The 12,236-nt window shown below is 38.3% G+C and overlaps 1 protein-coding gene across 14 annotated transcripts in view; it reads left to right on the top strand.

Annotated features, from left to right (window-relative positions):
* The window catches only part of TUT4 (terminal uridylyl transferase 4), a 95,285-nt gene extending 86,321 nt beyond the window's left edge, over positions 1-8,964 (top strand). For 5 of the 14 annotated variants that reach the window (XM_084872857.1, XM_084872868.1, XM_084872866.1 and 2 more), the window contains exons 28-30: positions 2,104-2,551; positions 5,310-5,468; positions 7,085-8,964. In XM_084872857.1, the coding sequence (XP_084728983.1) occupies positions 2,104-2,551; positions 5,310-5,468; positions 7,085-7,173 (696 nt within the window). In that variant the 3' untranslated portion in view covers positions 7,174-8,964. The other 9 variants (XM_084872861.1, XM_084872860.1, XM_084872859.1 and 6 more) reach the window with 4 other exon arrangements.
* Positions 8,965-12,236: the final 3,272 nt, after the last annotated feature.

Below are 12,236 nucleotides of genomic sequence, written 5' to 3'. Positions count from 1 at the left end.
CCAGAACTACTTTCTGCTACTGAACCCTCACATCCAGTCAGCCACCAAGTTCTAGTATTTGTGCATATAAAAAATAACCGGCTCTCCCTGGCCAGGTGGCTCCGTTGGTTGGAGCGTAATCCTGTACACCAGTGTTTCCCAAAGTGTGGTACGCATATCCCCATGGGTACGGGAAGAGTTTGGTGGGGGTACACATTGCACCGGAGTTTGGTGGGGATATGCACTGCTCCGTGCTTAGCTGCACCTAATTCTACGTTCTCATGAGTACGAGGGGTACTCAGCGTTATGAAAATTATAGAAGGGGTACACATCTGTCAAAAGTTTGGGAAACACTGCAGTGTACACCAAAAGAGAGCAGGCTTAAGTGCCTGTCAGGGCATATGCCTAGGTTGTGGGTTGGATCCTCAGTTGGGGCACATGTGGGAAGCAACTGATCAATATTCTCTCTCACATTCTCTCTCTCTCTATCTCTCTCTCCCTCCCTTCCTCCCTCCCTTCTTTCCTCTTTCTCTCTCTCCCTCCCTCCCTCTCCCCCTCCCCTTCCTTCCCTCCTTCTTTCTAGCTCTTCCTCCCTCTACTCTTACCCCTCTTTCCCTTTCTCCCTCTTTCCTTCTTCCCTTCTTCCTTTCCCCCCCCCCCCCCTCTCAAAATCAATTCAATATCCTCGTTTGAGAATTAAAAAAAACAAACAAAAAAAAACTAGCTCATAGCCATTTGCTTCCCTCTGTTCCTGTGTTGTATTTCCTTGGCGTAGGCTGCCGTCATCTCAGGACCTCTGTGTGATAGCAGCCTTTTAAACAGGGCCAACAGTCTTTCACTTAAAATAGTCTCTATTTCATTCCCATTGAGCCAGAACATGTTTTCTAAAATGCAGATTGATCATGTTTTTGATGTGTTTAAAACCCTTCGGTGGTTTCCCAGTGCCCTCAGGATAGTCTAATAGCGCCTATGGGGACCTTCATTATCTTACCCTATTAGTTTTTCAGTCTCAGATCTGCCATTCCTCTTCCCTTAATAATAAACTTCTTTTAGGTTCCAGTTACTTTAAGAGCCACATGTTTTTGTGCCTATAGATTTTCAGTCATGTTGTTCCCTCTGCCTAAAACTCTCTCCTCCTTATTCCTACCCTTTTTAAAGTCAGATGGGTTTCTATTTACCCTTGAGTCTCAACTTAAGGGTCATTTTCTCTGGGAAGCTTTCCTTGGCTTCCTCTTTCTTTCATCTTACCTTCCCTATTCTTCCAAAGTTGGTTCAGGTGTTCACTCTGTGATTTCAGTATACACCGTACACTGTTACACTCCTTTTCATAGTAATAATTGTACTTTATTGTGATTGCTTATGTCAGCGTTTTTCAACCGCTGTTCCGCGGCTCACTAGTGTGCCGCGAGATGTTGCCTGGTGTGCCGTAGGTGCAGACAAGACAAGAATTTTATAATTTTTCACTATTTTGTTTACTTAACATTTCATAATAAAGTAATTATAAAATACTTTCTTTGTGTTTATTTGATTCCTATTCAAGAGAATTACTTTATATATAGTCAATATAGGCACAGAGTTAAATTTTTTAACATTTTCTAATGGTGGTGTGCCTCGTGATTTTTTTCATGAAACAAGTGTGCCTTTGCCCAAAAAAGGTTGAAAAACACTGGCTTATGTAATCATGATCTGCTCCTTCTCCTTTCCCCCACAAACTTCAAGCTCTATGAGAGCATACATATGAGTGTAGTATTTTTAATTTCTAAACAGTGCTTAGTAAACACTTGTTGAAGGACTGAATGAAAGTGACTATGAGATATTTAGATGTAAGTTTCTAGTTACAATTGGAAATGTGGGTTCTACATGATAATGGTTTCTGGGTTCTCCTTTGGGCTGTGAAAAGGTTTATGAAGTGATACCTATATGAGGGTGGGTTTGAGAACCTTGCAAAAAAATTCTACCTTCATGTAATATGGGATTCTGCTATTTGTTATGTACATCATAGAGCTCTGTTTTTAACGTTCTAATTAAATAACTCCATACTTTTCTATTTTGATAATCTCTGCTATTATAAAATAAGATGTTTATAAATGAATTTAAAAATGTATCTTTTTTTTTTCTCTGCAGTCTGATTCACCATCTTATTCTCCCCAGCCCCAACCATTCCCGCAGAACTCTTCCCCATCAGCTGCCATTACCCAGGCTTCACCCCAGCCAGGATCCCAGCCCAAACTTGGCCCACCGCAGCAGGGAGCCCAGCCCCCCCACCAGGTCCAGATGCCGATATACAACTTTCCCCAGTCACCGCCAACTCAGTATTCTCCCATGCACAATATGGGGCTGTTGCCAATGCACCCCCTCCAGATCCCTGCCCCCTCCTGGCCTCTCCACGGCCCAGTGATCCACTCTGCACCAGGCAGTGCCCCCAGCAATATTGGCCTGAACGATCCCAGCATCATCTTTGCACAGCCTGCTGCCAGACCCGTGGCAATCCCTAACGCCTCTCACGATGGACACTGGCCTCGGACTGTGGCTCCAAACTCCCTGGTGAACAACGGCGCAGTGGGGAACTCTGGTAAGCCCTTTCTCCCTTTGTGTCTGTCTGTAGGAAAGTCTGGGTGCTCAGCATTACTGGTCCGACTTGGGGAAATAAGTGTGAAGAAAAGGATGACAAGTAATGTTTGTGGAGGGACCGTTTATCATATGGCATTGTGCAGTTGCTTAATTTCTTTGTGCATTGATTTCATCTGTAAAATAGGGATTTAATAGTATCTAACTCACAGAAATGTTATGAATACTAAATGTAATATACATAAATGTTAGTTTTTTAATATTTGAAATTTTGACTGCAACATTGCTTTGTGTGTATTATTAGCACTCATTTTACAGTTGAGGAAATTGAAAGGTTCAGTAATTTAACTATCATAATAAATCATAGTAGATCCAAGATTTAATTCAATTTTTCTTCAAAACCCGTGTTCTTTGTCCTAATTTCTTTTTTTCTTTTTTTTAAATATACAGAGAGGAAGGGAGAAGGATAGAGTTAGAAGCATCGATGAGAGAGAAACATCGATCAGCTGCCTCCTGCACACCCCCCACTGGTTATGTGCCCACAACCAAGTTACATGCCCTGGACTGGTATCGAACCTGGGACCCTTCAGTCCATAGGCAGATGCTCTATCTACTGAGCCAAACTGGTTTTGGCTGCCCTAGATTTTTACTATCTCCCAATAAAAAGCAATTCTTTGGAAAGAAAAAGATATTGGTAGCATTAAAATATTTTTTCTGGTATTTAAGAAATAGATATTCATTATAGGACATTTGAAAGAGAAAATCATAATCTTAATTCCTATACATAATTGCTAAGTAACATTTTGGTTTATTGCCACCATTCATTTTCTAGTATTTACATATTTATAAATAGTTCATGTATGCCATAAATCTAGTTTTGTATCCAGTTTTTTATTAATAATTACTTTTATTTTAAAAACTATTATGGAAAATTTGAAATATACACAAAAGGAGAGAGTAAAATACAATGACCTCTCCCTACCCCTTGTTAGCCAGCTTTAATAGTTATCAACATTTGCTGTTCTTTCATCTGTCCCTTTCATGCCATTAAAACATTTGGGGGGGCTTGATTATTTCATCAAATATGAGACATTGTTTCAAATTTGCTTGTAAACTGTATCTCTTAAAAACAATCAAGATCATATCGAGGATTATCTAATCCTGGTTCCTTTCCTCCTATTTCTCTAAAATTATTATTTTTTATTTATGTAAATCAAGATTCAAACAAAGCCCATTCATTGTATGCAGCTAGTATGGGTTTTAGTTTTCTTGCTCCCTACTCATGCATAGCTAATATCTTCTCATTTGAGTTCCTGATAGGATATTTAATGAATAAAGGTAGTGTCTTTTAATTATTTCTCACCTCATTGTGACCCTAAATGAGAAAAACCACCAAGAATAATCCAGAAGATAGAGTGGGTAATACAATTGAAGATCATCTCAAAGGGAAGGAGATTGGTGGGTGTAGTTTGCCAGAGAAAGTATAGGAGTCATATTTTTTTGAGTGCCTACTTATATACCAGAAACTGTACAAGCCACTTTTATTTTTGTTATCTTAATTTAATCTTTATAACAACCTGAGGTTCATAATTGAGCCTTTTACGATTTGAACTTATTAGACCTGTTTGGCTCTAAAACCCTAGTTCTCAAGTATTATACAACAGTGCCTCAGCTTCTAATAAATAAAATCTCTTTTCAGGCCAAGATATAATTAATTCTAGGATAGTTGGTATTGTCTTTAGATAAAATGTAAACTTCTCAATAATGTCCTTAGATTTTATTGAAATACAGATCCTACCTACCCATATAGCCTTTTCTTTCTTTTTTAAAAATATATTTTATTGCCAAAACCGGTTTAGCTCAGTGGATAGAGCGTCGGTCTGCGGACTGAAAGGTCCCGGGTTCGATTCCCGTCAAGGGCATGTACATTGGTTGCGGGCACATCCCTGTTAGGGGGTGTGCAGGAGGCAGCTGGTCGATGTATCTCTCTCATCGATGTTTCTAACTCTCTATCCCTCTCCCTTTCTCTCTATGAAAAACCAATAAAATGTATTTTAAAAATATAAATATATATGTGTTTTATTGATTTTTTACAGAGAGGAAGAGAGAGAAGGGATAGCGAGCTAGAAACGTCGATGAGAGAGAACATGGACCAGCTGCCTCCTGCACACCCCTACCGGGATGTGCCCGCAACCAATGTACATGCCCTTGACTGGAATCGAACCCGGGACCTTTCAGTCCTCAGAACGACACTCTATCCACTGAGCCAAACTGGTTTCTGCCCTATACAGCCTTTTCTGTTACCACTTCCTCCCTTTACCCCTATTTCTATTTTGTCAGTTATTTTGAAGCTTCCAAATTTACTGTGCTTTTCTGCATTCTGTCTTTTAAACATGCTGTTCCTTTTGTCTAAAATGCATCCTTGCTCCATTTTGCATAACTTGTTCCTTGTAGTTTAAAACTCAGTTTTAGTCAGTTATCTTAGGGAAAACTTTATCCTTGAACAACTTAACTTAGTTAGCCCCTTTGGAACACCTTCTGATGTTATAGCAATTACAACATATATTGCATATGTATTTCTATATGTCTCCTGTATGAGTAAATTGAACACAATGATAGTGTTTGATTTTTTTTTTTTTTTTTTAATGTTTTGGTATCCTTTGCATTTAGCACAGTTCTTGCCAGTCATAGGTATTTGTGGAATGAAGAACTATATGAGTGAACAAACTGATGTTTTAAATGTCTTTTCTTATTAAATGCAGAGCCAGGCTTTCCAGGACTAAACCCTCCAATTCCTTGGGAACATGCACCGCGCCCCCCTTTTCCTCTTGTCCCAGCTTCGTGGCCTTATGGTTTGCATCAAAACTTCATGCATCAGGGAAATGCCAGATTTCAGCCCAACAAACCTTTCTATACTCAAGGTACCATTGCTTACAAATGTGTTAGTGTGCGGGGTGGGCTCTGGGACAGGGGGCCTTTGTGAGGACCGGGGCCTGGGGGTGAGAATTCATGCCTTCAGGAAGCATTTATTGAGAAAACATACGGTTTGTCAGACTATGATAGGTGCTTATTGCTCAAGCAAGAATGAAATAAGACTCTCATACTTAATGAATGTTTTATTAGGAGAGCCAGACATGTAAAATAGAAGAGATTAGGAGCTTAGAAGAATCAGTTAATGTTGTCCTAGCAGTGAGAGCAGAATATGGACACCAGGGATCAAATCACAAGATTTTTACATTTGAACTGGATCTTAAAAGAAGTACAGGATTTTTTCCCAAAAAATATTTTCTAGAGATTAGAGAGGAGTGTTTTTAGCTGAGGGAATTAATATATGCAAAATTTCTGAGTCCAGGTAGGAAGAGGTTAGAGGGAAAGACGTATAGGTGAAGAGACTAGAGAAGGTAGGCTGGGCAATCTCATGAGAGTTTGTACTCAGTTTATTATGAAGTCAGGATCTAATAGAAGTTTCCTGTTTTTTAAAATGTATTTTTATTGATTTCAGAGAGGAAGGGAGAGCAAGAAAGAGATAGAAACATCAATGGTGAGAGAAAATCAATGATGGACTGCCTCCTGCACGCTCCCCACTGGGGATCGAGCCTGCAACCCAGGCATATGCCCTGACTGAGAATTGAACCATGACCTTCTGGTTCATAGGTCAGTGCTCAACCACTGAGCCACACTGGCTGGGCTCTAATAGAAGTTTTTGAGTTGAGTAGTGACAGGGTCAGATTTGATTAGTAAAACTAAGATTTGAATGACATTAGAATTCACTATATTCTGTTGGTATTAATGTACCAATAATGGCTTTTATCTAAGTAATGAATATTACAAACTAAGGAGAATGCCAAGGAACTTGGATGATTTTATCTAGCCTACTTGCCTCAGAGGTATCTCAGTTCTAATAGGGAATGTTCAGCTCTTGGTTAACCTAATTAAAAAAACTAGAATCAGAATTATTTCAGTTAGACTTAGCAGTTCAAGAAATTAAAGAAATATACTCAGGAAATGTTGACTTAGTGATAATTTTAAGGGGAAGCCACTGGTATGACTGTCAGGCTTCTTAAACTATCCATGTTTGTTGGGGCATCCCAGTATTACAGATTGGCAGAACCTTGACGGTGACTGCTTTTTATCTTCCAAGCAAAGAACTAGGGCTGCGGGAAGTTACATTGGTCATGCGAGCCTTTTTAGGAAGCGAGTTTGACGTTCTTCCCTGGTAGGTCTGATCCCCGTGATTCCACCGCTCCATCTCTCTTGCCTTCCTTTTTGCTTTTATATACCTACATTTCCTGTTCCTCTTCCTCCTCCCCCTACCAAATATTTTGACATGCTTAATCACATCTTCACTGTATAAATAGAAAAAAAAAAATAGCTGCAGTTAATTGTAGGGGGTTATCAGATAAGTAGGCACAAGCCTTTCAGTTTCCTGTCTGTGTTGTGTCCAACAGACAGATGTGCCACCCGTCGGTGTAGAGAGCGTTGTCCCCACCCACCAAGAGGAAACGTGTCGGAGTAATGCGAGTCCATTTTCTTTCAGCTGGTCTACCGATGCACAGCAACCAGCCAATCCTGCTGTCTCAAGGGTATCCGTACCTCAATGTCAGTTACATTCAGCAGAAAAAGTGACATTTAATGGAAAGCAAAACAAATCAGGTCCTGATTTAAAATTTTAACACGTTTAGATAGCTTATTTAAATTCTGAAACTGTTTTTAAGAACTGTATTATTTGTATATAAATATGAACTATAGTTTTTACTAGTATCACCACATTGAGTGATACAAATTTCATCTATTTTATTACCCTATTTTTAAGGGAATTTTATGTTTTGTTTAACCTTGATGAATTGTATAAAGAGAGAATTTAAAAAATTACATTCTTTATTTTCTATTAGCTGTATTCATACTTTGGTTGCTTCAGACTTTATATATATTGTTCTTAAGAATTAGAAAGACTTTCATGTGTTTTAAATTTGTCACTTCTATTCTTTACAGAACCTTGTAGTGCCAAAAACTTTTTAAAAGGTAAAAAAAAAAATAAAAATAAAAACTACAACATGAAGATTCAGAATTTTTTTTTTTTACAGTCTTGTACAGTATATTGAAAATATTCAAACTTGAACAGAAAATTGCTTTTGTCTGTATTTGAAGTAATTCTATTTTAAGTTAATAAATCTTTTTGACAGGAGTCAAATTTGGTTAATTCATCTGGTTGTTTAGATGATGGAAGTATAATGTAAGAATTCAGAGACTTGTTTTATTTTCAGAGAATCGAGTATTGTAACTCACAGACATTAGAAATCCAAGGATTTGTTCTCATGGTCCTTATTTTATTGGACCCTCACACCTATATGCTGTAGATAGAAGCAAATGCTGTCTCCTATTTTATCACTTGGAAAATTTAGGTGCAAAACAATAAAGTGAGTTTCAAAGGTAACACATTTAAACATGTTGGAAATAAAATTGAAACATCTTTTGAAGGAGAATTTTTAACCACTGAGACTGATACTGGCAATGAGAGTGAAAGGAAGGTAATTCTTTACTGAGGAACACTAGTCAGACGACCCGTTCTGAGTCCTGTACTGCTTACTGCCTGGAAATCCAGCACGCCTGCCAGGGTGGTGCTTCCCAATAATATTTGTGGTCAGTAATTATAGCAGGAATTCAAACTTGTGTCATTGGTGGTAGATTTTTTTTTTAGCTGTTTTTGATACTAATACATTGAGGTAAGGTCATTTTGTTTAAATCCCGCATAGAAATTTGCCAAATTTGCTAAATGATGCTATAGATTTCTTTGGAAATGTACAGAGTAAGTAAAAAAAAATGTATTTTATGGACAGTGAGTGTGTTATCTTTGTTCTGCTTCCTCAGATATGCATTACTTAAAATAGGAGAGACTACCTGGGCTTTTGCCATATTTTCCAACATGGAAGATGCTTGAAATCTATTGCAGGAGGTTGAGGGCTTTCCTGCCATATTTACAGCCCTGAAAAGGTATTTATTAAATGTTAAGATCAGGTGTATTTACTGTTACTTTTTCATATTAAAGCTTCGGCATCCCTCAGAATCCTACTGAGTGGTGGACTTAACGCATTTGTCAATGAGATACCTGGCCAGCAAAATGCTTTGTGTTAAAAATGTTACTTGGAATATTCAAGATTTTCTTTAAAGTGTTAGTGTTCGCCCAAACCGGTTTGGCTCAGTGGATACAGTATCGGCCTGCAGACTCAAGGGTCCCAGGTTCAATTCCGGTAAAGGGCATGTACCTTGGTTGCGGGCGCATACCCAGTGGGGCATGTACAGGAGGCAGCTGATCGATGTTTCTCTCTCATCGATGTTTCTAACTCTCTATCTCTCGCCCTTCCTCTCTGTAAAAAAAAAAAAAAAATCAATAAAATATATTTTTTAAAATAAAAAAAATGTTTTCGTGTTCAAGTATTTCACCTCCTTTTCAGGTCTTAGAGAACAGGTTATGAGGTGTACAAGGTGTTTAACTTGTTCTACTTGTGTATATATTTGAAATTTTCATCAATAAAATAATATGCAACAAGAGACTTCCCCCCACTTAGCCTACCCTCCTAAAGGAACTGACTACATGGCCTGGCAAAAAATATGTAAGGTCTGTAAAACACAGTAACCTTTCTTCATATGAAAGTTGTATATGTAATTTTCAGCATCTCATTTCTCTCTCCTTCAGTAATTGCCAGTGTTCAATAACTGGAAAAACTTTTTTAGTTGAAAAATAGAAGACACTTATTTTATAATTTATACAATTTGTAAGTTTGCAAACATTTAATGGAAGTTGTAACCTGAAAAATTTTTTATTCAAATTTATTGTAGAGCAATTGAGAAGGGCAAATTATTCAACCTTATGTAAGGAGCACACATACACTTAAAAATATAAAAGTTTATTAATTAAAAAATACCAAGGAAATTAAAAAACCTGATGAACAATATTAACTGTTGATTATAATAGAATCAGAGATACGGGAGGGGAGTGGACTGACAATTCTCGGGGAAAAGGGGAGTGGTGGATGCAGGAAGAGACTGAACATAAACTGCACCTATGGATGAGGACAATGGGGGGTGGGGAAAGGGCAGAGGGTGGGGTGTGAACCTGGTGGAGGGGGAAAGAAATGAGGAACCTTTGTAATAATATGAACAATAAAGATTGATTTAAAAAAAAAAAAAAAGCAGAAGAAAATCGGAAAAGAAAAAAAAAGAAGAGAAAAAGAAATGGCTACCGCCATTGAGCAAGCAGGAGGCTTGGCTCTACTCCAGGCTACAAAGTTTTAATTGTAGAAGGTAAATAAATTCCAGATACCAGGGTCTCTGCTTGGGTCGCCAGGGGTGTGGCCAGCCTGCAAACCACCACAGGCCCCTCACCCAGGCCACCCACACCCCAAGGGAACCCCTACCCGGATCCGGGATACCCTTCAGGGCAAACCAGCTGGCCCCCACCCATGCACCAGGCCTCTATCCTATCTAATAAAAGTAATATGCAGATTGACCATCAATCCAACCTCAAGATGGCTGCCCCCATGTGGTCAAAGGTCCTGTCCCTATGTGTACAGAAGATGGCTAGCAGGGGAGGACAGTTGGGAGGCACCAGGCCTGCAAGGGAGGGCAGTTGGAGGCTATCAACCCTGTAGTAGAGGGCAGTTAGGGGTGTCCAGGCTGGCAGAGGAGGGAGTTGGGGGTAAACAGGCTGGCAGGGGATCCGTTAGACATCAATCAGGCTGACATGGGCGTGGTTAGGGGCAATCAGGAAGGCAGGCAAGCGATTGGTTGGGAGCCAGAAGTCCTGGATTATGAGCCGGATATCCGATTGGAGAAGGTGCAGGCTGGGATGAGGGACAACCCCCCCACCCATGCACAAATTTCCTGCACCAGGCCTCTAGTTATAAATAATACTGCAATGAATATAGGGGTGCATATATCTTTTTTAGTTAGTATTTTGGATTTCTTCAAATACCCACAAGTGAAAGAATTACTGGGTCATATGGTAGATGTATTTTTAATTTTTTGAGGAACTTTCATACTGTATTCATAATGGGTGCACCAATATACAATCCCACCAACGTAGTACACAAGAGTACCCTTTTCTCCACATCCTTAAACATTTGTTGGTTTATTTTTAAGTAATATTTATTTTAAAATAAATTTGATTTTTACTATTTAAAAAAATTAATGCCGAGTTAATTTCAGAGAAAGGAAGGGGGAGAGGTAGAAATATCAATGATAAGAGATTCATTGATGAGCTGCCCCCTGCACAAACCCCTATTGGGGATTGAGTCTGCAGCTCCATCATGTGCCTTTGACAAAGGATTGAACCATGACCTGGTTTGTGGATTGACGCTCAACCACTGAGGCACACCTGCATGGCTGATTTATTGATGAGTCATTCTGACTGGTGTGAGGTCATCTCTCTAGTGGTTTTGATCTGCATTTCCCTAATGATCAGTGCATCTTTCCATGTGTTGGTCAACCACCTCTATGTCCTCTTTGGAGAAATATCTATATTCATGTCCGCTGTCCATTTTTCATCTAATTGTTTCTTTGATGCTAAGCTGTATGAAATCTTTACATATTTCGGATATTAACCTCATTGCATATAATAGTTGCAAATAAGTTCTCCAGTAGGTTGCTTTTTTGTTGATAGCTTCCTCTGTGGTACAAAAGCTTTTAAGTTTGATATAGTTCCATCTGTTCATTTTTCCTTTTGTTATCTTTGCCCTAGGAGACTTATCCAAAAAAATATTGCTAAGACCAGTGTACAAAATTTATTGCCTGTTTTCTTTTAGGAGTTTTATGATTTCAGGCTTTACATTTCCAATTTGTCTTTTAACGTATTCTTTATTTTTTGTATGTGATATAAGTGGTCTAGTTTCATTTCTGGGATAAGATGTTTTTGTGTATGTTTCTATATTATGGTGAATGGGATTATTAATATAAATATAAATGGGATTAGGTAAAAAGGATAAAAATTCTAAGGTTCCTCTGACATACTGCCAAATTACCACCCAGAGAAGTGATTACCAACTTGCATTTCTGGCAAACTATATGAAATATGTTGGTAAGCTTATAAAAAAGCTTTCTCCAAAGAACTCACATTTTCCTTGTAAAGAATTTAAATGTCTATTAAGAAAAAAGTATTAAAGTATTCAAAAGCCCATCAACCAGAAACAGTTATCTTGTGAACTTGATTCATTCCAACCATCTCTTATGGACATATGTGTACATACAATTTTACAAAAATGGGCTCATATGCTGTATTTAGTAAATTAGCAAATTTTACTTGGGTTTAACAAGATGAAAAAATGTGAAAGTGAAGAAATGCCAAAATTGAAAATTTTCTATGAGAATCTAATTCTGAGTTTCCCTTGAAAATTGAAGACAATTATAGAAAACATTCAAGAGGCTGGAATCATTTATTTCTAGTGTCATGTATATTTTAATTAAAGACAGTATGACTCCTGTTTTGAAAAATGAAACTAGCACACTTAAGAGTCCCTCTATTTCCTCGTTATATTATTTCTATATAGGCAATGTTCAAATATTTGAGTCTTATAATTACCCTTTAATTCGCCCCCTACTAGGGATGAGTCTATAAACTGGGCATGTGTCCTTGACCGGAATCAAACACGGACCCTTCAGTCTACAGGCCCGTTGGCTCTATCCACTCAGCCATA

Source organism: Pipistrellus hanaki (genome assembly GCF_964339955.1).
Source record: "Pipistrellus hanaki genome assembly, chromosome: 2".
Taxonomy (NCBI): domain Eukaryota; kingdom Metazoa; phylum Chordata; class Mammalia; order Chiroptera; family Vespertilionidae; genus Pipistrellus; species Pipistrellus hanaki.
Note: the sequence above shows the minus strand (reverse complement) of the source record. Positions and strands in the feature narration are given on the sequence as shown.